Source organism: Apteryx rowi, unplaced genomic scaffold (genome assembly GCF_003343035.1).
Source record: "Apteryx rowi isolate R43461 unplaced genomic scaffold, aptRow1 scaffold_145, whole genome shotgun sequence".
NCBI lineage: Eukaryota > Metazoa > Chordata > Aves > Apterygiformes > Apterygidae > Apteryx > Apteryx rowi.
In genome coordinates this window covers 118,495-146,402 of record NW_020447697.1, presented here as the reverse complement: position 1 = coordinate 146,402, position 27,908 = coordinate 118,495, and the positions used below count along the sequence as shown (strand labels likewise).

At 42.2% G+C, this 27,908-nt stretch overlaps 1 protein-coding gene across 6 annotated transcripts in view; it reads left to right on the top strand.

The window, feature by feature from the left end:
* Positions 1 to 27,908, top strand: part of CACNB4 (calcium voltage-gated channel auxiliary subunit beta 4) — a 132,855-nt gene that overhangs the window by 85,044 nt on the left and 19,903 nt on the right. For 5 of the 6 annotated variants that reach the window (XR_003252237.1, XR_003252238.1, XM_026058264.1 and 2 more), the window contains exons 1-6: positions 12,469 to 12,548; positions 14,959 to 15,035; positions 15,547 to 15,627; positions 17,842 to 17,900; positions 21,968 to 22,077; positions 24,029 to 24,180. Coding sequence is in view for 4 of the 6 variants with exons in the window: in XM_026058264.1 (XP_025914049.1) it covers positions 12,542 to 12,548; positions 14,959 to 15,035; positions 15,547 to 15,627; positions 17,842 to 17,900; positions 21,968 to 22,077; positions 24,029 to 24,180 (486 nt within the window). In the remaining 2 variants the exon portion in view is untranslated. Of the gene's footprint in view, positions 1 to 7,553; positions 7,674 to 8,465; positions 8,589 to 12,417; positions 12,549 to 14,958; positions 15,036 to 15,412; positions 15,433 to 15,546; positions 15,628 to 17,841; positions 17,901 to 21,967; positions 22,078 to 24,028; positions 24,181 to 27,908 lie in introns of those variants that run through there. The other variant, XM_026058268.1, reaches the window with a different exon arrangement.

Below are 27,908 nucleotides of genomic sequence, written 5' to 3'. Positions count from 1 at the left end.
ACCCTAAATCTTTTCAAAAGAGGCTGCATGTCATCTGGCTTGTTGGAGCTTCTAACGGATTGATACTTGAATCGCACAAGCTGTCTGACACAGTATTACAAGTTATGGCTGCATAGAGAACGATTCAGACCTGTATGTTTATGGCAGCTGGAAAAGATTTATTTGTGACCTCACTGAAATCTTTATTTTTTTCCTTCTGAAACCCTAACGGCTGAAGGCTGATACTTTATTCCGCTCTTTTCTTCAGCAAGCGGAAGGCTGGCCTGTCTGCGTAGTGTTCGTAGTGCCCAGGGAGAGCGGACGTGAGACCTTTCACCCCCCTGACCGCAGCGAGGCACAGAAACACCATGGTCACCAGCAGTAGTTGTGTTGCCTTTCCCGGCCGTCCAGCCAGCTTAGCACCTACCTTTCAGCAGCCTCAAGTGTAAAACCACATCAGGGAGCAAGAGAGAGGGGTGACGTACCATTATCTTATAGCTGCTGAGTGAATAGACCCAGTGTTCTTTCTGCTTTAGCTGAAATACTTTTTTCTCTACCATTATTGTGATTGCTTGAAACCTCAGTGTTTTTATCAGTGCTGCCCTATACTGATAGACGAGAGAAGTAAATGGAATAGTTTATTGAATCGACATAAGTAAATTGAAAGAATTTCATTTGAAATAAATTGAATATTTAATAAATTGATAAAGAAATTGAAAGAAAAATGAATTCACAGCAATGCAAAGTAAAATGGCTTTGCAATATGAAAAAAAGTCTTTCATTGCCTTGAAAAATATAACTATCTAGCAAAACCTTTCTCCTTCAAATTGTCAAATCCGGTGTGCACTTGGACTCATGGTGTATATTCCCACTTCACAAGGTTGCTGTATCTCCCAGACGGCTGTGAAGTTGAGGTTGTATAACAGTTAGCATGCTGACTGGTCCTTGAATAGTATGTGCCAAACTAATCTAATTTTGGTGTAAAATCTACGCAACTTCACACCCTAGAAGCCCTCTAGTCCCAGCAGGGACGGTGGCCATTCACGCACTCTGTTTTGCTTTTTGAAAGGTGAGTATGCCTCTAATGCTTGCATACTAGGCATGCGCACATATGGCTTATCTTTTAGGAGAGATAATTTAGGACCTTGCCATGTGAAATTGTGGACTTATGCGATATGCCTCAAATTATATCAGCAAATTGTACCAGCTCGCTGATATAAGCTATATAAAAATAAAGAAAGTAGAAGGAGTTTTTGATAAAGTTTTGGTGTGCAGAAAAATGTCTTCTCTCTTCTTTCTCCTCCTCTCACTTCCCTATAGACTACTAACATAATTTGCTTTTTGTTTTATGGTCAGGCAGTCAGTTATGCTTTCCCAGCTGTGAAAAGTGCATGGATATATCTTAATATTTAGTATGATCACATCTATTGCAATTTCTACAAATATGAGCTATCAGCCCACAACTTTGTTGCACTTGATGCTGTGCAGGCTTGAGTGCTCACGTTGACTGGTTGCACAAGATAAATATGTCAGTATTCTGATCTTCAGTCAGAAATTTTAAACAAAAACAATAAAAAATATAAGAAGTGATGCTTTTTCTTGTGCAGTGATCAAAAAATATTCAAAAGCTGACCTTTTGAGGATAACAAGGATTTTTGTGATTTTATGGGGCATTTGTGTTTGTGTTATGGGGCATTGTAGTTCCCAGAAGTTTTAAGAAGAACTTTGAGTCTCATTTTTTAAGTAGAAGTCGCTACCGCCAAGAGCCCAGTGTGACTACAAATTCATCTGGACCGTTGAACGTAGGATGCGGAAGTCATGAATGACATTAACAGAAACGTGAGAGGGGACCGTGAAGTCGGTGGGATCACTTGCAAGGGTAGACGTGCACACGCCCGTAGGGCTGTATGATCTTGCTCAGTGTGGGCTGTGACAGAGTCAGGAAAAGCAGACCTTAATCTTGGGCTTCTGCTCTAAGCAGATGGGGACACTCGGAGTCCTTGGCCCATGCTTACGGTACCTTAAAGAATGCCAGCTTTCGTTACTTTTCTACCCCTCTTGGCGGTATGTGCGAAAGCGTGCCTTGTGGTGAGCGTGGTCTGCAGCTCAGCATCCCGTGAGTCGCCTTCCTGGGGCTGTATCTTTCAGATAAGCCGCTTGCTCTTTGGCTTAACTTGCGAGAGAAGGGATCATGCAGATGCGATTGTACCAGTCCTTATCGTTTGGCGTACAAGCGGTGCTTAGTATTGAAGAGCAGCCTGGGGGAGCCTTGCAGTATCAGCTCCTTTGGGTAAGACTGCTTTGTTCTGACAGCACAAAAAAGTCAGTGCTCAAACATACACCACTAAAAGCCAGTGCTGGAAACTCTGCACCCAGCATGGGTATCTATTTCTGTGAAACTGCCTTATGGCGCTACACTAAATCAGATCCAGAGGATTTGAAAAAATATACATATATATATATAAAAAATATATGTTTGTGTGTATGGATGAGCCTGTGCACTTTTTTGTTTTTTTGCACTATTTTACCATGCACGGATGATTTCTCCAGTCAGCCTCCATGTGTGATATTGGTATCTGTCCTCCCTGTGATGGGTTCTGCATTTTGTTCTCATACACCTTCCAGTACATAGAAAATTAAAAGGAAAACTACGTGGTGGAAGAGCACATGGGTTATCGACAGCGCCTGCTCTTCTTGATGACAGCAGAGCTGGTTCTGCCAGGCTTCGGGCATGCCAGTGGTCCTGTTGCTGCATGTTATGCTGGGTAGCACTCCAACATCTTGGAAAGAAGCCAGTTCCTATTGCCCTATAGTGCATGTATTTATTAGTATGCTTTTTGATTTATTATTCGGAGACTGTGTTTCTTTTTTCCCTTCTTACTTTCTGCTGCAGTTGAACCTTTGTTGTCTGTGAAGTTATAACAGTGATGAGCAGCAGCTACATTTTGCGTTTTCAAAGTGTTTAGTGGGTATTAAATGTTTGGCTCTTCTTGTTTACCAACAAGTTAACAAACTTCTTGTTTTGATCTGTCTTTGTGGCTCCTGGTCTGTTCTTTTTTTCTGCCCTAACTGCTTTGAACGGTCGAGGCTCTGGAATGGAGGACAGGGTATAACTTTAGGACTAGAATATTTGACCATGTAAATTCAGTCTACCTGGACTGGACTTCCCCTTCAGTCGCTGAGCGGAGATTTCAGTTGGCAGAGCAGGCCAGGCAAGGGGTCTCCTCCTAGCCATCTAACCTAGGTGCAGTGAGTTGGTGTGCTTTGCACCCTTGATAAGGGAAGAAATGCTGTTACGTCTCTGTTAGTGCTGTGTTTTATAGCTGAAGGTTAAATCTTGCCACCGAGATGGGGGGAGAGAAATATCTGGTAGCCCCTGAGCAGCCAGAGAGGAGATGTCTTGAGTGCATGGGTATAACTAAGTGCTGCGGCTGGCGAAGCCCTGGGCTGTGCTACCCCCAAAGGAAGCAGGAGGAAGAGCAGCGCGTCCAGCTTCCAAACCCGGGAGCAGCCTACGCTGCTGCCAGCAGCTAATGCTCATGTTCAGCCTGTTGCTGTTAAATTTGTTCCGGCTCAGAGCCACAGTGCTGGTGTCTCTGCAGAGACTCGGCAGGCCCCAAGAGGTCCCCTGCGCGGCGCCCACATGCCTGCCCTCGTGGCCTCCTCCTCCAGGCCGTCCTTGTTGCGCGGGGTGGCCGGCAGTCTTCAGGAAACAGTTTTTGTGGTCTAGTAAAATCATAGCTGAATGAATCATAGTTCATGTTAGGCAAATCCTGTTCTTGACGTAGAGGCAATCTGCCCTTGTTAGTGACAGTACCATGCTTATGGCCAAATTATGCGTATATAAAATGAAGAGAGCATATGCTCATCAGTGGTTCGTTACCAGAAGGCTGCTGATGGATACATATTCACATCGGTATGCAGGAGTGTGTTAGTTTACATGGAGAGTAGGAATATTGATTTTTATGATAGGTTACATAGAGTATATGTCCTTTTGCTGCAGGACATAAATCAGTTTAAGCAAAAAAATATGTATTTGAAGGGTTGTGGCATGGCTGTTCTGGGAGAGTGGGGGGGAGTGATGGCTGTTGCAGATACCTCTGACACACGTAATACTGCCGTTGGGCTCTTGGTGCTCCGGGGTGCAATCCTCAAACTTTTCCGATCTCAACAGTAAGGGGAAATGCAATAAAACTACTAGGGACTAAAATACATATTAAAAAATATTTGTTATAAGTGGAGCAGGGGCTCGCTCCCTAGGTGTAGCCATTTTCTATCCTTTGTTTCGCCTCAGTACGACCAAACTGAAGAAACGGTATTGATAGGTGCCCTACAAGCTGCTCAAAAGCTCCTCTTCTTACCTCGGTTTGAGACCGTCCTCTCTTTTGTATCAATTTCTTCAGTCATAATGGCAGCAAAACAATACTTTTTGGGGGCTTGCAGCTACCCAAGAGTTGGCTATTCCAGTTATTTGTATCCTGCAAAGGGCGTCTCTCGGAGCAGTTGCAGAGCTCAGACGAAACGCTGCTAGTCCCCCTTGCCAGCGCCAGCGGAGGCAGAGCCAGTTGCGTCCAGGCTCAGGTTTGCAGCACGACGCGGAACTGATCCAGTCTCGAGGGGGGAAAGTGGAGAAAAGCCCTTTATGCCTGGGTTCCTGCAAGCCCGCAGCGTGCCCGAGAGGTCAGAGCACCGCCAAACTTTGTAGGGGCTGAGCTACTAAGCCTATTTCAATTGCTTTGGAATTATGAGAGAGATGATAACGTACTTGCAGCAGCACGAAGCACTGCATAAGCCATACAAGGTCTGAGAGCTCTGAAGCTGCAGATGCAAAGGTGAAACATTGCTAAATATGTTCTTCATGTTTTTGGCTCTGCATTTTGGCCTCAAGCTCACCGTTACCAGCTTTCCCTAATTTTATTGCAAGATGTATGATTGTTTAAGTCTTTTTTTTTTTTTTTTTAAGAGCTGTCTGCTTTAATCACTAATGATGGAATAATCTGGGCTTTCATTTCTCTGAAGGAAGCTGCCAGCCTGCCTTGTTGAGGGAGAGCGCCGTAAAATGAGAGATGTAAAAGCTCAAAAAGAAGGCAAATAAAAGACCCAGATCATATTATTTTAATCGTATAATTTCTAATCGAGTCTTGTGATTTGGGAATTGGCCATGCCATATAATAATCTCCTGGCTTTCCACTGGAGCTCATTTGGGGCATAATTTATGACATATAGCTATGTCAAATTATTATTTACAGGAACAGTGAAGTACTTGTATGTGAAAACAGAATCATGTGAGACCTCAGTTATCTGCAGCTGAAAACATGCAGTGATGGATGCTGAGCACGTCGGCCGCTCGGACAGCAGCGTACATGAACAAATATTGCTATATTCAGTGGTGGTTTTTCTGCGAGAGGTGGTGTTCATCTCTCTTTTATTTTTCTTTGCCTTAACTTGTCTAAGCTCTTGAGTGAATACAATAACACAGTCAAATGCACGTACACGAGAAAAACCTTAAATGTTTTTCCTAAAATTAGGATAGAGTCTTGGGGGAGGTTTTTGTATGTTGGTGGGGTTTTTTGTGGTTGTTTTCTTCACTAAAGCAATGATTTTTTTTTTTTCTTTTAAGTTTTCTGAGAGTACATGCTCCTGAATTGCCTGATTCATGAATCTTTCATAATTTTGTATTGCCTGTTGTGTTAATTTCTGGGGAGTTTAATTTGGAAATCCTAAGAATTGTGGTAAGGCAAAATAGTTGTCCATTTTACAAAAAACAGTTTTTTGTGTTTTTTGCCTAAGAAGCTGTAGTTCAGAAAGAATACATATATTTTTCAGTTTGTTGCTGGAAATGTGTTGACTTAGAGATTATCTGTTGCACTGGTTCTATAGCACAATGCAAAATACATATTTTTCAGTGTATTACTCTTTTCCCTTACTTAAAAATAGTGTTTCTTAGACCTAGTCAGGCATTGCAATATGTTCCTCCTACGAAATACAGTGCCGGGACCAGATCCTTCTGCAGCTCTGCATCATCTCGACCCTTTTGAAGTTCTCTACTTTTTTATGATTGTGTCTTTGTGTAGTTGTTTTTCCTGCAATATGTGCAAGATGTGTAGGTAAAGAGTTAGTGAGACTATTATGCAAACTGTATGCGGCTCTGCACACTAAACTTTTTGCACTGGCTCTTCCAGCAGCTCTTGCAGCACACCTATCGCTGCGCTCGAGGCTCCGGGGCGCGTGCGACTGCTGCAGGGCGCGTGCGCTGTGCCGGCGCAGCCAGGGCCGAACCTCGCGCTGGGGAGGCCAAAGCCCAAAGCTCTGCGTTGCTACGAGCAGACAGATGACCCAAATGCAAATCAGTCGTGGGCTGGATTGAACAGAACCAGATTCTGCAGTGCTGGAGTCTGCCGGAAGCAGAGACCATTGCTCACCGAACGGATATATTAATCATATCAGTAGAAATTTCGTTTGCTTGAGAAATGGCCCAGTAATGGGCGGATATTTCCCATTTAAAATTTACCTTGAGCAGAAAGTTAGACCTAGACTTTAGGATTTTGAGATCTTTCGCTTCTTCCTGTAGCGCAAACCCACTTTGCCTTTTGTCCAAATGCTCTCCCTCGGGGCAGCTCCTTGAAGGCTCGGTGCAAGTGCTCTTTGTGCTCGGCTTCTGGAACTGGAGTTTGCTTAGCTTTTTGGAGGGAGGTTTTTGAACTGGGATTTCAGATTCATAATGGCTGAACATTTCCTGTCCTTATCTTGTCTGTCTTGTAAGATTAAATCCCTCTCTTTTACTTGGCTCCAGGCAGCCATAAAGCTCGACCGGGCAGGACAATGGGATCGGGTGCTCTGTAAAAGGAGGAGAGGAGCCGCTGCAAGCCGCAGCTCCTGCCAGGCCTCCTCAATAGGCTCCCAGACAAGCGGTCGAACTGTGGCAATATCTAATTTCCTCCCTTATAAGCTGTTACATTCTGTTTCTGCTGTTATGTGCTGTTTTCATTTCATATCATCGTATGGCTTTTGTGTTGCCCTGTTGCGTAGCTTTTAATAATGTGACTTTTGCTGCTTTTTTTGCTTTAAAGCACAGAACAATTCTTTGTGTGAGTGGCACCCCGCAGTAGGGAGGGAAGTACTCACACAATTGTGCTATATTTACAGGGAGGGATGATTCGAGCCAAGCTATATAATACCCTAATTGAATTTGATGTGACCTAGCCTTTGACAAAGAGGTGATCTTGGATCTAAGGTTGCCAGACAGGATTTAAATATTGTAAAAGATTGCTGCACGGTGCCTGCAGCTGAGTTTTATATGCCCATGCCGGTAAGAAAATGAAGAGATTCTTTGAAAGAGGAGAGAGACTTTTTTCTTGGGACTTTGTCTTTGGCTAAATGCATCTAATCTGTAAAGGCAGATTATTTCTGTGCTAAATTCGGCAGAATTTCCTGCTAGACACAGGCTATAAAACCTACTCAATAAAATTAGGAAACAGGTATTTTAAAGATATTTAATGAATCTGATGGGAGGGGGGGGCACAGTTCCTGAATGTTATATATGTGTTTTTTTAGTGACATGAATTTATTTTCAGGGCTCAGCAGATTCGTACACAAGCAGACCCTCGGACTCTGATGTCTCTTTGGAAGAAGACAGGGAAGCAATCCGCCAAGAAAGAGAACAACAAGCAGCTATACAGCTTGAAAGGGCAAAGGTGTGTTCTTCTTTTCGGCTTTAATAATAACAAAGGTCTGTGGCATTTATCAATTGCATAGTGTTAAATTCACACTGCTGGTGTGTAATGATGATGATATCTCTTGAAATAGTTTGGGAATCAGGTGATGTTTTCTGCAAACAAAATGTTTGGGGGTAGTGCAAGTATTCCCAGAGAGGAGATACTATTTAAAACAAAGAGCCAAATTCTATTATCGAAGCTCTGATGAAACTAGTAGGATCTCATTATATAAATGAGGGCAGAACTGTTCTCTTGCATGGGGTAGGGAGTGAAAAATAACAGATTCCTACTATGGTAGTATCACTAGACTGTTCTGAATCTGGATTTCCTCAAGGTGCTTGCTCTAGAAATGGACAGCGAAGGGACTGGGTGGTGTATATAGTGCTGTCGTGTGCTAACATGACGTATTGTTGGTGCTGATACCTCTTGGTGAAGGATTTGGCCAGTGGTTGTTGCTTTGTTTTTGTTTCGGCAGGATATCGGCACCTACTCAACCTCCTGGTGAAATGGGTTGCAGATTTCCAGTATTATTTCCGTAGTGTTGGGCATACAGATACTGATCCAAACCACTGCCTTTGTGGTTTAAATTTAGATCTTCTGTAGTAAGCTGAACTCTGCTGGCTTGTGTGAAATTGTTATATCTGAATCGGTGTATTTGGCAAGTGTTCTCTACTAGATTTTGAGTAATTTGATGCAACAGATTAATTCTTGATTTTGAAAAATACAACATCACTTTTATGCTGTGTTTGTGATGTCTGTTTCTGCTTATAGTCCAAGCCAGTAGCATTTGCTGTTAAGACTAATGTGAGTTACTGCGGAGCACTGGATGAAGATGTTCCTGTCCCAAGTACTGCTATCTCTTTTGATGCCAAGGACTTTCTACACATTAAAGAGGTAAAAACAGGAAGTAGTTTTTCCCTTTTCACTTGCCAAGAGCTACAATTTGAGCAGTCAAGTCTGAGCCATACCAAATAAAAAAGAGCTGAGTGGAGGCAGCAGAGCACAGCACATCTGCCTGATTAGTGATGCTGTGGTGGTACGTCATCCTTTGCAGAGTTCCAGCACCCTGGGCCTTTTATCTTGTACTATTGAATATTACCAATTTGTTGTTGGATTTTTGTGCCGCAGGAAGGAAATTCCATCTTGCTAGATTTAAAATCCCCTTCAACGTGGTAGATGCAGATTCTTTCCATCAAATCAAGTTTGGTGATGGGTCTGAGACTAGATGAGAGGAGGGGATTGACCAGAAAGTGACGTAGCACCAGTTTACACCAGGTCTTCATAAAGCACCAGACAGCCCTGTAAGAGAGGAAGTGAGACTGAGAATAATACAATAAGAAAAGAAAATATTGAAGATACAAAATTAAGGAAAAAGGAATGGGAATAAATGGGCCCTGAGTGTGGGGATAGTGCTTTGATAGAGAAAAATTCATTTTATTGCATGTTGAGCATATTTTTTTCAATTCTTTGTAATCTGTCTAAAGTGAGCCCTCCGAATTTGTATAATCCCCTGTTGTTTTGTAGATTTGTATAGAGGCATGCAGCTTGCAAAAAAACATTTTTTCATCTCTGCATTCTGTGGGTAGATTTTAGGGTGATCAATACGCGTTCATCTCTTTCTTTGAACATTTTTCTACCATTGCTTCAAAGCACTGATCTCCATGAGGTTGAACATATTCAAGGGGAAATCACCTGCTTCTTTATCACTAGAGGCAGAGATTGCTGGTAGAGCAGGGGGGTTTGCTTTAAATTCTTTCTCCCTGAGAAGGACATAGGAGAGGCAGTTGATTCCCTCATTCCATTTTCTCTTTTTACTGGAAACAGATGGAAGTTTAATTTTTCATATTTGTGTGGAACAACGCTTGCACCCCTGTTGAGGAAGTGGAGCACTATGAAATTGGAATCTGTCTATCGTTGCATGTAGAATTGGTTTTCTCCTCCCTTAGTTCCCCAAGAACATGTTCTGCTCTTTCCAGCACCACAACTGAGCTGTGCTCGATGTACCCCACCTTCTAAACCTGCTGCCTGTCAGGGAAAGTCCTTTGCTAGCACCCCAAGTTGAATGCAAACGGTAGCCGTACACATCACAGCAGGGCTCACTTTCTCAGCTACCTTCCCCAGCATTTTCCCTTTCGTACCAGAAATGCCCCATCCCTGCCACACTCCCCAGTCTACATGTTGCCTTGTGTAACTGTTCGGGTAGCTCAGTGCATCACCATTATAACAAGTATTTGCTCTTAGCTTTCCCGGGATGCAGCTACCTTTATTGTCAGGCTAGTGATTGAACTTAATGTGCTAACCTCCTTTTATGCCGACCTGTACACTCTTCAGGGTAAATTCTGAGTCCGTTGGCATTCTGCGTTTTCTTCCATAGTCTAAATGGCCAGGGCCATATCCCCGCCAAAGGGCAGGACCCTCGCACAGGCGCTTCCATCTCCTGTCCCGCAGCTGTCTAGTCCCAGCCATCTGACTTACAGGTATTACTCGGCTGTGCTAAGGATTTAGTGTAGTTTCGCTGACAACAGTGAAACCTTCAGCTGCATGAAGCTCTGGCTCTACCGCAGTATGATTTCAGGAATGGTTCCCCGTGCTGGAGTCAGTATGTGCATGGACAAAGGCTTTGCAGAATTTGTTTTTCAGTGGTCTGTCAGGCTTCTGTGGACTAGAGCAAACATGGTTCCAGATTCTAGAATAGCACTAAACTAGGTAGAAGTCAGGTCACCCTGCTGACAAGATGAAACATCAGCGGTAACTGATGAGTTTCTATATTCAGAATGTGTCCTGTATGTCTCATCCGTCTCCGACAAGGCCATACATAATGCACTTACTTAGGAGATGAAGTGGCAACAGTTACTGACAATGCACAAGGAATCATAGGCATGGCAACCAACAGGAATGGATCGTAGTCCTCCCACACGCTGGATGCAAAGAATGACACATGGGAGGTGATGACCTAATGAAAATATTCCTGTTTTCCCGTACTGCATCTCTATCATTTCTATTGTTCAGATAGTCTCAGCATAACCCTCATTCTGATCTCACGTATAGAAGTGTAAATCAGATGTCCGTTACCTGCTAATAGAAGGAGGGTTTGTGTGTTCAAGCCCTGCATTTAGAACCAAAATGTAACTGGTAATTCTGATATGACTCAGTTTTTGCACTGGTTTAAATTCACTGATTTCACTCATTTAGAACAGCAGAATGCTAGATCCTGCAAAGTGATGAAGTATGTGAAATATTTAAAGAATGTGAATAGTTCTGGTTAATATGTTGCAAAAGCAATATATTTAATATTAAGCTTTCTGTACTGACATTCTGTGAATCAGGATCATAATAGCATGAAGAACATATTTAAAAAGCTGAAATGATTAAAATAATGGATCCTTTTGCATAAATAACAGCTATATATGGAGAACAGGTTTTGAAAAAGGGGGTTTACGTTTCACTTAAATATGTACATAAATATGTCTGTGTATGTATGTATATGCTAATAGGTGGGCTAATACATTTTTCAAAGATGTTGAGGCTCTCTATGTTTCAAAGGCTTTAATTAGTCACTTTTTCACTTCTGACAACTAGGCCATGGTACTTATGTTTTTTAGCATGAATTTAGGTGCTTGAAAATATAGAGCCAGTAGAACATACCATTTTTAAGAGGAGGCTTCTGTGATATCTTTCTAACTCATGGTGCAGATAACTTGTTTCCTCAGAGCATGAAAACAGGATTGACACACACATTGGTCTTAATTACTTGAAGGTCTGTTGTGAAAAGTAATGTTTCTTTTGAACACTGAGATATCTAATGAAGCATAGCAGAGTATAAGGTTTTCAAAATTTATTCTTCAGAAGCTCTGCCAGCAGCCAGATGCAACAAATCCTTTGCCGGTGTGATAGCACTCTTCATCTCCTAATCATTAAAGTTAGGACAGGTTTTCAATAATGCAGAAAAAAACGTATATTACTAAAGGTAAATAAAAATAAAATTTTATACCTTCAGATACATATTAAATTTTCTGCCTCAAGGCAAACTTTTCTTCAACTGTCATAAATTAAACATGTAGCATCCAAGTAGTTTAGCTGCTTCTGGGCAGTAGCACTAGAAATAAATTCATCTGTAGAGAGGTGGCACAACCCTCCAGTTAGAGTTCTAGCATCGTATTAAGCAGATAGAGGTTTAATTCATTGCCGGAGCTGTAAGCTTCCTATATTGTCTTGGGTGGGTTGGTCTTTCTGTATTTCAGTTTCTAAAGTGGTGTTTATAGAGCTTTTCTGCTACACAAGGTTTCCGAAAAATGATAGCATGTTAATAATGTCTGTACAAGTAGCTGGAACCAAGGAAGGAGAAGTGGTGGTGACCTTTAGGGCAGACCACTAAAGTTTACAAGAAACCAGTAACTGTGGTTTTGACAGTGATCTGAAGGTGTTTTTTCTTTGCTTGACTGTTTTATGTGGCCTCAGTGGGTTCGCTCGGTGGCCGTGCCTCACCAGAAGTTGGTCAGGCCCATTAAACTGTTCTCTGGATGTAAAGGAGGCATCAACCTTTCTAATACTGGCTGACACCTTTTAACTTCATTTAAATTTACACAAATTATCCAGTTCTGAGACTTCAGTGTGAATCTGGTTTCATGAACTAGTATGGAGTTAAAAATTGCATATAACAAAATAAGGGAGTTTAGGACATGGAACATTTGGAACTGAAGCCAGTAACCTTTCTGCGTTCCAGAAATACAATAATGACTGGTGGATAGGACGGCTGGTTAAAGAGGGCTGTGAGATTGGCTTTATTCCAAGCCCGCTTAGACTGGAGAATATCCGCATTCAGCAGGAGCAGAAGAGAGGACGTTTCCATGGAGGGTAAGAATGCTGTAACCTTTTAAAATCATTTAAAATCATTTCTGACACTGGACAATATTTTCAAAGGTCACTTGATTCTTTTTTATTGCGTTGTATTTGGATGAGTGTTTGATTTGGGTTTCCAAATGAAAAAACGTATTTGCAGAGCATAGACACACCAAATGACTATGAGTAACAAGAAAAAAATGTCTGTTGGCTTTAGGAAAGATGAATTACGCAGTGTAAGTAGTAACAACAGAAGTTTCTGACAGTCTAGAGAGTTTAAGTCCCTACAAGGTTTAGTCAGCTTGGTGCTCAAAAACTGCCAGATTTTTTCCCTGACTCTTGTATTCTTAAGGTTGTGGGGTTTTTTCTATTTTGGCCAAAACCAAACCTTTTGGATTTCATAGAGGTAAGCTTAGTGGTTCTGCTTCTCTTCATCTCCCAGCTTGTCTTTTTTTGTACATCCCCACTGCTAGGGCTGGAAATTGCAAGTCCCTTGATAAATATAAGCTTGCACACAAGTCTAGAAAGCAAAAGGGAATTTCTCCTAATCTCAGTTTGGACTTTGAAGTCTCTCTTCTATAGGCTGAGTACACACAATGCATTTTACTTCTAGCATATTATACCCACTAATTGAAAATGAAATTTAAATGTTCAAAGAGATAACAAGGAGAACAAAACCTTTAGCTACTGCAGAGTAAAGAAAGGTGAGCCAGTTGAATCTAGCCCTAATAGACAGCAAGAAGAGGAGCATAATTTAGCCTATATAGTATTGCCAGGGAATTGGCATACTAATATACTTAATCAAGGTCAGGATTCATTTTAAGGGTAAGCCATCTGGGGAAATGTTTTTAGAGTGATTGAACAGCCTTAACTCTGCTTTATCTAAATTGCTTTTACAATTTTTGAAATGGCTTCAGCGGAATCTCCGCATATGGAAAGAGGGGGATCTAATTCAGAGGTGTACACTAGAGAGTATTTATGATACTGTTTCAGATATGGCATATTAGCAGGCAAATTCTCTGCTTGTGTGAATAAGCATAACTCCACCGAATCACCATTCCTGTGAAGATTTTATAATCTCACCTGTGGAGAATATTGGGAATAAAATTTAAGTATGAAAGAGAGGAGGAGAAATATTGCAACAGAAAAATATATTAAGATTTTCAGTAGTTTATACTAACACTCCTGGATCTGTATGATAGAGTTGAAAGCAAGAAGTAAACAATGAATAGTTTCTTTTTGAGCACCTTTGTTACATAAAACCATTTAGTATCTGTATCTTAAGATTTCTTTGAAAGCTATGACTAGCTGTAGTGTTAAGGCTGTCTGTGATAAAGAAGAATTCTAGCTTTGTCTGACTAAAGCAGTGAAAGTTCACCTATTAGAGAGGGTTTCCAGAGTCTTGGAACATGAAACTACTGTTAGTGGTTATTTGCAATATCATCTGTGTTATAGTCGTGTCTAGTCTATGTGTGTTGAGGACTTGCCAAGTCCAGGGGTAAACAATCCCTGCTCTGGAGAGCAAGGACAGAATATTAATTTGGGCTAGTATTTGCTTGCTGTTCAGTCTGCATGGAATGAAAAACGGTAAATACTATGCTCAAGACATGCTGATAGTCCTGTGCGACTGTGGTGTTGCATGCAGTGGTTAGGTGGCTTAAACAGCCCTCTTCCTCCTTGAACTTTCCTTCCCTTTCCCCCATCTCCTCCTCAGCTGTCTGTGGAACGAACTGGATTAGGTGACTGATTCATCTGAACATCTTTCCTTTTTTGTTTCCCCCATACAAACGGGGTTTCTGCTCCAGGCTCCCTGGCTTTGCCACCCAAGCGGTTCTGTTTGGGTGCGTAGCACAAGCAGAGGAGGGAAGGGAATGGGCAGGACTGAGGGGCCGGATGAGGGTGGCGTGGAGGAAGGAAAGAGGAGATACACGGCTCCTTGGAGCGTTGCTACACAGGAAGAGTTATTTAAACCAACAGTTAATATCCCAGACCTCCAAAGGCACCTCTCTGCCTAGTCCCACACCTTGGTAGGACCCCACAGGACACTAGAGCTGTGCGTGGGTGGTCTTGTGCAGAGCTGGATTATGCGCCCTGCATATGATGAATTTAGCAGATGTCTATGACTAGCACTGATGCCTTTCCCAGCCTGCGGGCAGATCACAGAAAAACTTTGCGACGTCTGTGATAGAACCTGCTCTCCCTTCATGGGCCGTTTGCAGTTGTTGCAGACGTACAGGTCTGTCTAGTTACTGATTCCTTGGTTTCCCTGTGTCCCTGCCCAGTGTCCTTCATCCCTCACTGCAGAGAGCTTTCTCACAGCACAAATGTGGGTGAAGACTCTCTCCTTTACTGTGTTAATTCCTCATGGGCAAGTAGCTGATGCCGGAAACCTCACAAGTTAACAGGGCTCTTTCTGATGCCGTAGGAAATCAAGTGGAAATTCTTCTTCAAGTCTTGGAGAAATGGTTTCTGGCACATTTCGAGCCACACCCACTTCTACCGGTAAGACAGAATTTTATTTAAGGAAATTCTTGCTATTTCTAATCCTTTTATTTTAAAAGCTGCGTATGAAAAATGTGGGCTTTCCCCCTTTTGCTGACATATTAAAATATTCCACTGAAAAGTGCTTGCATGTGGAGGTGGAGAAAAAGACATCTATTTCTAGATGTGTAGTAGCTACTAAGGGATTAGGAAAAAAAATTCTTGAAAAGTGGCAGCTCCCCCCAAAATCAAATCAGTGACCAATTAAAATAGAGCTGATCAGAAGGGAGATGTAGTGAGAGAAGTCAAAAGTTCATAAACAAAGGGATTTTTGTTTGCAAGTATTATGTTTATTATGCACAGAATGTGTTTAACCAAATTCTCATTTGGTCTTTTAGCAAAACAGAAACAAAAAGTGGTAAGTACTTTTGTTTTCATTTTCTTTTTCTTTTTTAATTCTAGTACATAGTTTCCAGGATTTTCATCCTGATCTTCTTTGGTTAATGGGATCTAATGAGATGTTTTCTTCTAGACAGAACATGTTCCTCCGTATGATGTAGTACCATCAATGAGGCCTGTTGTCTTAGTGGGTCCGTCACTGAAAGGTTATGAGGTATGTATTCCAGTTATTTGCAATTAATTAACATCTTTCATCCGTGATTTGCCATACTACATTTGATCTGTGGTAATGGTTTACAGCAATTTTAAGTGATCTGAGCTAAAATAATAGTCAGAATATTATATATAAGACCTAAGAGCATAGTTAGTACTTTGCACCTATTGGGTGAGGTACCGACGCATTTTATTCTACACTGCAGCAGAACAGAAGCTGCCTGTTGTTTGTGACGTCTAAGCTGAAAGGTAGGTAACAGAAGTACACCAGGACTCTCCTTGCAGTTGTACTGCTTTAAACACAGTGTGCATCCATTATTTTCAGTACATTTGTTCTTGGTTAAATCAAGTAAGAAAAGAGAATTGAGGTCCACCACAAAAAAGAAGTTGCAACAGTCGAGTTAAATTAACTAGACTTCCATATATAGGTAAAATTTTAGTTAAACTAGCACATGCTTTGAATGTAGAAAAGCCTTAAGTAACCAAATTTTTAAGACACTTTCCCCGTAAGCTCATCGTTCTCCCATTACCATTTATGAAAATTTCACATCTTCCTGTGAAATTTGGTGTTGGCAGATGAAGTAGCTAGACTATTCCTGCATAGTCACTTTTATTCTCCAACACGAATTTTGGAACTGATCGTTATCACTTCAGCATTTTTTCTTGACTTTTTTTTTTTTTAAGATTATTACTATATTAGAATGTACAGATAAAGAAGCCTGTAGCCCATCTAAATTATTATCGTCTCTTCAACATGAAAATAGGTATGGTAATATGCCTCAGTAATATGCATAGATAAACAGGACACTCATTTTTCAATGTTGCTGCAGATTAGCAAGTATTAAATGGTCTTTTGAAACTTGAACATAAGCTTTATGCAGGATGTTTTGGTGAATACCTGCATTTAACCATCTATTAAGTGCTTTGCTGAATTAGGATCTAAATTAACATTAAAACTAAATTAGCATAAAATCAAAGATACACTTCATTTAGTTTAATTAATTTTATTCGTATTTTATAGGATATTGTTAAATGTATTGGAATGGTTCTTAAGGTAATGAGTCCTAGGAAGATTGCAGAATGGTACTATTATTAGTGTAATGCAGTGTTCTTGCATCAGATTTTTTGGTAAGAGTGATTAAATGTGTAGTTTAGCAAAGCAGGAATTAGGTATTTCATTTTCTACTATCTGCCTTTTAATTTTATGGTGATGTTTCTCGAAAGGAGAAAATTTCATCCACTCATTTTCATGGTGCTGCACCATGGGTTAAGTTACCCTAGGGACTCCCAAATTTAGGAGGAGAAGGGCTGTTTGTTAATACATACCCATCTACAAATAGGTGCCCCACACCCATACCAAATATGACATTTTGGACATACAGTGGTGCATAAAGTACCCTTTTAAATGGTAATGAAGTTAGGATATTGATTTTAGTTTAAGATAGTGGTCTGCGTAACAGAGACGCACTGATCTTACTTTGCAACATACATGGGAAATTTCTTTTGACATTTTTTTCTAAATTCTGTAAGAACCACTTCAAAAGATAATACAGGAGAAATAAACTGCCAGAGGCCTTGGGGCTTAGACCGAGTTCCTCTCTAGACTGGCGGATAATAGACGTCAGTCTGAGTTGCACCAAAAGGGACAAAGAGTTCGCTAAATAAAGGAGGTTACAGCTATGGGTGCCGAGCATCTCTCAGGTGTTTCCCCTCGTATAGGAATAGAAACATCCATTTTTTTCTGTTTGTGGGCCTCACTGAGATTACTTCTGCTGTTGTTAAAACACCATCAAACAAGATAGATTTTGTATCCGAAGTTCTAAACCAGTTCTAATAACGGTAACTGTAGGAGAAAAACAAATGATCTGTTCTACCCGAATATTCCCATAAGTTTCTGACATGTGCTCGAGCCTGTTGGATATGATACTGTGATGGAAGTTTATGAGGAGTGTTCTAATATCTCAGTGCAAATGAAGACAAGAGCATTAGGAGTGAGAGCTCTCACATCCTCCGTTCAGCATTTTAGAGAATGAGTCAGAAAACTTGCAAGTATTTATTACAAAGCATGCTGCCAAGGCCGTGGAAACTAAATGATTGCTGCCTGTAAAAGGTATTGATTGTTGGCAGTATCCTTATCTTTTACCTCTTTTCTTACTTTTGACTTCTTTTTCTCCCTGTCAATCCTTCCTGTTCAATCTCCCTCACCTCTGCAAAGGTGACAGACATGATGCAGAAAGCTCTCTTTGACTTCCTGAAGCACAGGTTTGATGGGAGGTGAGAAATACTGTCCATTTCATGCTTTTTTCCCCATGTATTAATAACATTTTTAGAGACTTCTTTAATGCAAGAAGGTTGATGCATGTTCAAAACTGATTCACCAGCTTTGTATCAACACTGAAATGCGGCCAGTTCTGGGGTGAAACACAACTAATGTATTTTTAGAAGTGCACATATCTTCATATCTGCTATGTCTGTAGAAGGATTTTTAGGTTTGACTGATTAATTTTGCCTCAGTATCTTATCGGACTGCAACTACAGAAGAAATCTAGATGAAAGGCGACTAGGGCACCAGGGAGGAGCCATAACATCTTTAAAGATGGCGTTGTGAGGCTCAGGCTTTTAACACTGCCCTGGAAGCATCGGGAGCAGGCTGGGTGCCTCTTGGCAGCTGCTGTTGATGTGTCTGGCCGGGACTCGGAGGGACGGGAAGCTCTTCGGCAGGGCCCGGCTCCTGGCCTGCTGCTGGCCCCCTTCCCTCCAGAGCTCCCAAGTCACTGCCCGGCACCTGGGCTGATTGCACAGAGGGTAACTTTAACAAATAGATTACTTTCTAAGAGCGTTCCGGTTCCTTTTGTGGATGTCGTGGAACAGTTGGGAAAGCATGACTGATTGCAAATAAAGCTACAGTTTTATTCACAAATCTCTGGGCATATTAAATTTTTTTTAGGCATTGGATACAAGTGTGTATTGCTGGACTAGCCCAGCAAGCTGCTGAAGCGTACAGATACCAAATATAAGTGTCTTGTGATTTTATTCTCAAGTTGCTATGTTTGGGCTAAGCTCGTCCCAGTACCTCGCGTCAAGTTCCAGGCTCCTATACAACAGGCTGTTCTCTAAATAAAACTAATCACACCCTAGCCCTGAAATAAGTATCAGAAACGGAGCAGATTTCAACAGTGTGCAGAAATGGTGCTTCAGGCCAACACCTAAGAAAATCAGCTCTTAAATATTCTTGGTAGTCAGAAATATTTAAAAAGGCAATTTGAAGAAGGAAATGCTAAAAACTAAAATGTAGGGAAAATGCGTCAGAACTTAAGAAGCTGTAAATTCAACCTGTTCAGCTGGAACAAAGAAAAAAGAAATTCCCAAGAAACTGTGAAGAGGGATAAATATGTGGATTTCTTCATGGAACGTATGCTTGGTCCCTGTCATCTCTTCCTTTCCACTGGAACTTGTTGATAGTTGTAGGCATCAGCTGCATCTTGGGTTGTTCACCTTTTCTTCATCCTAGTTTGTTCAGTGTATTTGAACTGTATGTAGAGAAGCTTGTGCTATACTAGCTGATATATGAGAGTAAATCAGGTGCGAAAATATCTAAAACGTTGGCACTAGGACAATGAAAATAATAGTGTCTTTTGTTCAGAAGAGGTGGAGCAGGACTTGCGGGCAAGGTAGCTTTTGGGGTGCAGTGAGGAGGTGGCAATGCTGAAATAACCCATGAACTGACAAAACATTTAATGATGGACTTTTTTGCAAAATATCTTATCCCTTCCCCAATTTTTAATTGCCCAGTTGAAGTGATTTTAGCAGACTCTACAAATGTAGTGATTGATTTAAAATCTGACAGATGAAGCAGTGTACGTGGCAGCCTGCAGTTAAATTTGTCATTTTTCTGAGCTGTTCATGCAGCCTGTCAGTACATCTTCTCCCCGCTCCTGAGCAGCCTGACTAATCTGATTTCCCCGCAGCTGACTGCATGGGCTCCGGTGCCCGTTTGCGCGACGGCAGGTACGGAGCCGTGGCGTATGCTCTCTGCCCAGCTGTTGGCATGTGTCTGTTAGCTTTGCGTACGCCTATGGCAGCTGGAAGTCATTGATTTTTGGCAGGAAACCATGGCAACTGGAAGCGACAAGTCATACCAGGTTGCCAGGATGAGAGTGCTATGGCTATATCCTTTATGAGGTATATTTTTATACCCTATCTGAAAATGTCCCGAGCAGTGTCCTAATGCCCAAAGGTCAGCAACACCTGATCACAGAGGTGCAAAGGTAAAGCCTGCTTAGGAGCACCCACGGAGGCTGCAGGCTGCCGGGGAGTGGGGGTACCCCGTGCCTTGCTCTTCTGTTTTCGCCCGTCCTGCTGGCGTCTGTGCGGAGGGGAGAAGGAAGAGGGCCTGCCTGGAGCGAAGGGGTTTTTGGAAGTCCTATTGCTATTAGCTATTGACAGCTAGATCGGGCAGAAGTGTGAATTTTAACTGTGGAAGAGTTAAATGCTACAAGCAAGCTGATACAATTGATTTTAGATCTGAATGACTTCAGAAAAATGAATTCAGTTCCTTTTTAGGAACCTCAGCTGCTTCTTGATTCTCCTGCCAATTTTTATGGCTTTGCAGTCTTTTTTCCCCTCTTTCTTTCTTTCTTTCGATTTATTTGTTTTTCTCCCCTCTCTGCTGCAATTTTGTGACAGATCCACATCACCCACAAGGGAAATGACTGTCCGGGGAGGAGCTTTTCAAAAGATTCCTCAGCAGGACTTCAGCTAGCAGCACTCCTTCCCATCTCTTAATGTGCTTGACTTCTGTGAGCTGCTGCTTTTCTCTGTGCCCCAGCCTCGTGGCCAGGGACCCGCAGGAGCGGCCGAGGGCTGCGAGCTGTGCAGACCTGCCGAGAGGAAGCTTCCAGTGCTTAGCTGCTAGGCACCGCTCAGGGAAAGGCTACTGCAGAGGCTCTAACAGTGTCGTTTTCTAAATGCGCTGTATTTAATCACTGTTGGGTAGACCTGGCCTAACTCTACAGAGTGTAAACAAAAGAGAGGAAAGGTACACTTTTTCTTTTAATGACCTTCAGCAGCAGTGATGCTTAAGATTACTTCTTATTTGGGGAATGAAATGCTTTATATAGCTGGCTGCATTAGGACAGACCGAAGGCCCGGTATCCTGTCTTTGAGGATGTTCAAGGAAGGATGTAAGAAGAGGCGCATTAGATTTATGATCATTTCTCTTGTACTTTCCAGATTCCAAGAGTCAGAGATCTGGAGCTTCCTGAGCCAGAGATGGGCTCTAGACCACTGGGTTTTCTGGCCACCTGTAGACCCATAACCCATTAATTTCTCCTGTTCCTTTTTTTAACCCATTGATATTTTTGGCCTCCACTGTATCCTCTGCAACAAATTTATTTATGTATTATGTGGAAAAATGCTTCTACTGTTTTTACCCCTCTACCTGCTAGTCATTTCTAGCTTGCTTTCTTTTTGTTATTCATGGCTCTTTGGATCCCATCACAGTCCTCCTAAATGGTTTTTACGTGCAGTGAACGTGTTCTTTGTTTTATAATCTGATTTAAAGGGAAGTCCTCAGGCACAGGCGCCTGAAATTGCATTGTTCCCGGGCCTGATACACGTGCACAAGATCGAGGAAGGCGCTTACCTTTAGTCTCTTGTCAGCTCACTGACAAATCTGACAAAATTGCCCACCCTAAGTTAAAGAGGAGGCTCCAGCAGTACAAAAAGTTGTGGCTCAACTTGCTTCTCTCTGACCTTGAGCAAGTCATTTAGCCCATGCCACAGCTCTGTGTTTGTGAAGTGAGTGTCTGTTGGAGGACTGATCTCCCAAAGTAGGCTACGCCTGTTCAGTTACTCCTAGACGCTCAGAGATGAGACATGGGCTACTCAGATACACAAATATTCCTTCCTTACCTGTCAGAAATGTGAGGTTTTAATCAATGTTCATAAACCATTTGGGAGAAGAAGTGCTATTACTGTTGTGACTCCTGTTGTTCTGTATACTCTAAGACTCGCTTTAACCTGTAGTATTTATGGTATTTTGTAAATTCCTGTTGGAGATGGATGAGAGTTGGGGAGGGGTAAAATTAACTCATGATATTAAGTAAGATAGCAGAAACTATGCAAGAGTCTATAATAACGTAGACGATAGACAATGTTGTGCAGTTATGCAGCATTCTCTTTAGTTGTACTTTAATGATGTTATAACTCAGCTATAAAACATGTCTGAGTGGTAGTTTATTGTATTTGCACTCTGGAATGGAATGTAGCTGTATGTCATGCACGGTGCAATGAAAATGTGACTGCTGTGTTTTTGTTCTGTCCTGTGTTCTTACTCATAGGATATCAATAACTAGAGTGACAGCTGACATTTCTCTTGCTAAGAGGTCTGTTCTAAATAATCCAAGCAAGAGGGCAATAATTGAGCGGTCAAATACAAGATCCAGTTTAGGTAAGACATTGACACAGATATAATTCTGAACATAGTTACATACTGGAAGAGAGTGAGAGGGTGTCAGCTTTAATAGGTCATATAAATTCTTCAATTCTAAATGTGTCTACAGGATTTTTATATATAATTCTGAACTTCATGTACACTGTTGGGAAACAAAATTTATCTGACTGAGGAGTGGCTTCAGAGCACCGTGTACTCTGTTAGCCTCACATTAAGCAATTACAAGGACTAGAACAAGCAGCATTATAGCTATTATCTACAAAGGTGAGTTAGGGGCCTGCAGTCAGGATCTGCAAAAACTGGGTTCAGTGCTGTTTTCTCCTAGAGGTGACATAGCCTCACAGCTGCTGCTTCTCAGACTGGTGCTCTTAACTTTGCACTGCAAGCTGCTGGAGAGTTCTCACCCTGTCAAGCTGGGAAGGAAACGTGGTTTTGTTTCTGACCCAGGGACTGGTGTTATAGTTTACGCTGAACAGCTACTGCTTAAAATTCCAGTCTAGCTGTGAGAGCAGACTGGGATGTTGGTCTTCCGACTCCCTCCTCAGTATCATGACTGCTGGGCTATGCTGGCCCGATGAATTTTTAATTTTTTTAATTTCTCCACTGGAGGTGGAAATCTGTGTGTACGTACATGCACAACAATAACCTAGTCTCTGGGACACCATCCCAGGAGATAAAAGGTATTGTTTTTTTAATCTTCTCAGGAAGAAAAGGCGCTTAAACCCGGTTCTCTGACGTTCTGAGAGAGTGTTTGAACTATGGAACTAGAATGCCTTTTTAGGCTGTTTTTTTCCCAAGGAGAAAGTGGACCTGGCTCAGCTTTTAGGAGAAAGAGCACAGCAGTTTACCTTGAGGAGGGGCTCCAAATCTTGTTTAAGTGCCTATCCTCAGGAAAGTGATATGAGAGAGGTCTACCTAGCATCGCCTGTTCAGCTGGAAGGTGAACTCCCTCCTCCATGCCCTGCCCTGTGGGAATGCCGTGCTGAGACGGCTTCCTCTCTCCCTATATGGCATAGGAGGTAGGACCTGTCACTCCTAGTTGGCATTCTAATCTGGGAATCAGGCACCCCAAAATTAGGTTCTCCAAAGGTGAGTGGTGTGTCTGCTAAACCTTGTGCCTGGGGGCATATGTACCTCTGTGGGAGATCTACATTGGGATAGACTTAGTTTTAAGTGATATTTCTGTTAAATCACTAATACTGCCAAGAAGACATACTTAAGTTTAGAAATAATCCTTGTGGTGACATGTTAGGAGGGACTTCAGAACACCAAGACGTTAAGTCTTAGCCAAAGGCTTAATGTAAGTTTTAATAAGTAGTCGTGTACTTTGAAGGTTATTGGAACAGCACTCAGGCAAATTAAATGCATGTGAACTATTGACATACAACTTTCTTGAACACTGGTGGTAAAACTTACAGGCTTTAATTTGCGCTGACTTTATCCATTTAAAATTCCTCTCATCGACATGCATGATTAAGAATGAATATCAGAAATGGCATTTATGTGGGAGTAAATTTCTCCTTTTTCTTCGTATAAAAATGTTTAGATGTGAACATAGCCATTAGTGTCTTTTTAAATAATATTCTATCATTTTTTATCGTAAGTTATTTAGAAGATTTGGAAAATATGCTTGAGTGTATTTTGTTTTACTAGAAACATATATTTAATTGTACTGAATGGCTTGGTCACATTTATCTTATAAGTCAGTGTAGTAATTACATATTTTCAGGCAACAGAATGTTCTCCACGGTAACATTTCTTTAAAAAAAAAAAAAAAAAAGTATTGAGTAATAGGTTATTTTGTGGAAGTTACATTAATTCACATATAGAATTCATACACTGAACACATACAGTCTTTGTAAATAAATGGGTGATTGTATTTTTGTCTAAATAATGCTGGGTTTGAATGGTTTTGACCCTTCATTTTTTTTTCTCTCTCTCTTATTAGCTGAAGTACAGAGTGAAATTGAAAGAATCTTTGAGCTGGCGAGGTCCTTACAGCTGGTTGTGCTAGATGCAGACACGATCAACCACCCTGCACAACTTATCAAGACGTCTTTAGCACCAATTATTGTCCATGTCAAAGTGTCTTCTCCAAAGGTAATGTATCTCACCCTTAAAATATGTGCGTTTGAGTTTTAAAACATTTATACAGCGTTCCCAGAGGCAGGATAGGTTCTTTTGCCTTTCCAGCAATAGCAGCAGTACAAACAAACAGCTTGAAGCTCTCAGATCCTTCTACAGCTTTATCGCTACTGCTTTATGCCTTCAGAAGTGCGTGTAATGATGAGTAACATCTGTCATGTATAGTTCATTTCTTTTCTCCAATTTTCTCCTCTGGAGAGGAAGGAGGAGTTGGTCATGTAACTGTTTTTCCTTAAAGTTGCTTTTTAGTTTTTAACTAATACCGCATTAAGCATACTGTTCAGGGAAGATGCTAATCAACACTTTACAGTCATTGTTTTTCCTTGAAACAGGTGTTGATTCTCCTCATTTTATCCTCTTTCATGAGCTCTCTCTCTCATTTGGAGAGACCACTTTAAAAGGAAGATGAGTTCAGTCCTTGGTATCATGGGTAATTCATGCTACTGCCCACTGTACTGAAGGTTTTCAGGATGTCTTGTCAGTTCTTTAATGGAGAAAACTTATTTCTCAAAAGACATGAGAACCAATTAAGTCATTTTTATTTCCTTAAGAAGACAGTCATCCTTGCCTACCCAGGGAAGGATTCAGCACAAACTGAACTGCAGCATCAAAAGCAGCCTAATTGCATTAGCACAGCATTTCGCTTGGGCTAATTTACCCTGCTGAAGGCACAGCCTGCAGCAGTAGTGCATCTCATCAAGCACTGGGTGAGGGGGTACCCTCCCAGTGCTGCTCTGGGTCACAGCGCTGTGTCCTACTGGCTTTGGCTTTTGCAGCTGTCCCCTAGCCTAGCTCCTCATAGCTTCATTTGGCCACTGTAGCAGCAGTGTCACGGTCTGCTTGGCTTGCTGGCTGGGCAGCAGCAGCCAAAAAAGACATGGGAGGGGGGAGATAATCTTGCTTGGCCTTGGGCATGGGTATATAGACATGCTATTTCACCATGATGTGTGGATATACCCTGCCTTTGTCTGTATTAAAAGTTCCATCTTTAACATAAGATACATCTTAAATTATTTTTAAAGCTTAGCTTACATTAATGAAATTCAACCCTGTTACTAGCCAAATGAAATCTGTTAGGGCTAAGAAGTTTTAACAGTGTTTACCAGTGGTAGAGGTGTACCACTATCTGTTTGGAAAAGAGATTTGATGAAACTCCTACAGAGTTGATATTAGAAAAGGACTTTGTTATACAGCAAATCCTTTTTTAATTGTTAGAATGTTGAACACAGGTTTTACCTGCTAAATCCAGCTCCTTGCCACTGGCTTGCTGCAGAGATTTACTCTCTTTTCAGATCTCCTGGTTGAGCTCTGTGTGATCAGTCAACACTCAGTGGGTTACCACTTTAAGCCTGGGTGGCTTAAATTGAGTCTTTCCTAACCTGGCTTGTTTAACACACTACAGATGACTAGCTCAGGTAGCACATCTGACGGAGGCATAACCTCCAGTGGGGACACAAAGGGCAATCACTAACCACTGAGGATGGGGAAGGAAAAAACAAATTTTCTTACAAACGTAGGTGGATTGAAAGAAGACATCAGTCCTCAGCTTGTTTCATATATTCCTTTAGAACGTGCCCCCCCCCTTTTTTTTTTGAACATTAGTGTGAACATTCTTTTTGTTTGTTCTTGGGGTTTTTTTTGTAATAATGGCTATTAATGTAGCTTTTATACTGAATAATTTGTCTCAGATCTTTCACTGTGTTTCCAGGCAGGTGGGAAGTAAAGGGAGGTGCTTGTTTTCTAAGAATAAAGGGCCAGATTCTCAAAAGTGAATATTACAGTGAATTGCACCATGATATTGTCTGCTGCTAGAGCTCTGGCTTACATTTTGTTAAAAGAACCACTGCCCTGTAAGGGCCTTCATTGAATATAAATCATGTAATTTAAGTTCACCAGGCAGTTTGCTTATTCCCTGGGTACTTAAGCTGCTGAACTGCTCCAGAGGTCCTTGCAGTGCTGGTAGTCTCACCTACCCCTGTTCTGTGGAGTCGGACTGAACAGGGCCTGGAGGGCAGTGTGGTAGTGAGCAGGGCAGTATCTGCACCTTAAGAGAGAAGGATGAACATTTTAGTTCTAAGGCTTGACTGCAGGATGCTTGATACGCTTCCTTCTCTCTACTCTAAACCTTAACCTAGCCCTAGGCTGACCTAAACCTTAACCTAGCCCCCCCTTCCCAACCCAGCTGTAGGTTTTCTCTCTACAAGCCCTAACCCTAGGCTGAGCCTCAGGCAAGGCACCCCAGCCCTTTCTCTGCTTCCCATGCAGTTGGCATGACAGTTGTCTGTTGGTCACAAACAAAGCCAGTGTCTGCTTTTGTTGGTGGCTCCTGTCTAGGGAGTGCTTACACCCCCATCCTCAGCCAAGTTCAGACGAGGGTCGCCAGCCTGCTGCGCAGCTCCTGCCGTGGAGCATGAATGTAACTGTTGCTTAGGAGCATGGCAGAGACCCCACAGCAACCATGACTGTTAGTGCAGAAGGGGCCTGGAGTCATGACCAAGACTGAGTCTTCTGGAGTCAGCACAGTGATGGTGGGATGCTGTCCAGCATCTGCTGGAGCAGGTACGGCCCATCAGAGGTGCCTGCAGAGAGCCACAGGCCAGGTCTTGGTGCAGGTGCCCCATGGGTGATGGGAGAGGCACAGCCAGACCTGCTTCTGGAGAAAAAGGAAGAACTGGTTGGGGCTGCAAAGGTCCAGGGCAGCCTTTGCCACAGCAACCAGGAGCTGGTGGAGTTTAAGATCCTGAGAGAAGTGAGCAATGCAAATAACAGAACTGCAACCCTGGACTCCAGAACAGGCTTGTTCAGGGACTTGTTCAGCAGGATCCCATAGGAGTCTGTTCTGGACAGCCAAGAAGCTCGGGAGAGCTGGAAAATCTTTATGGGTGGCCTTCTCCAAGCACAAGAGTGGTCCATTCCTACATGGAGCTAGCAGGAGAGCAGTGTAGATGAACAGAGAACAGCTGCCTTAGCTCAAACACACAAAGGGAGCACACAGAAGATGGCTGCAGGGACAGTCTACCCAGGAGGAACACCCATGGGGACAGAGCGATGGAGTTAAGAAAGCTAGAGCCCAGCCAGAGCTGGAACTAGCAAGAGATGTGAAGGGTAACCAAAAAGGCTTCTGTAAGGACATGGGCAGCAAAAAGAAGGCTAAGGAGAATGGCCTACTGCTGCATGGGGCAGGGACCTGCAGTAGAGGAAGGTTGATCTAGGGACCAGTTTACCTGGGCATACACGAGTCTGAGTGACCAGATGGATGCATCAGAGGGTGCTGAAGTAGCTGGCTCATGCCATTGCAATGCTGCTCTCTCTCTCAGTTCATAGTGATCATGGGAGGTTCCTGATGACTGCAAAAAGGCAGACATCACACCCATGTTCAGGAAGGGCAAGGAGGAAGCAATGGGAAGCTACAGACCTATGTGAACTACATGGAGGACAAGAAGGTGATTGGGAGCAGCCACAAGGGATTTACCAAGGGCAAGTCATGGCTGACCAACCTGACTGCCTTCTGTCATGAGATGACCTCTGAGGACAACGGGAGAGCAGTGGATGTTGTTGACCTTTGCTTTAGCAAGGACTTTGACATGGTCTCCTGTAGTATCCTGGTAGCCAAACTGGTGAGATATGGACTGGATAAGAGGACTATGAGAAGGGTGGAAAACTGGCTGGACTGTTGGGTTCAG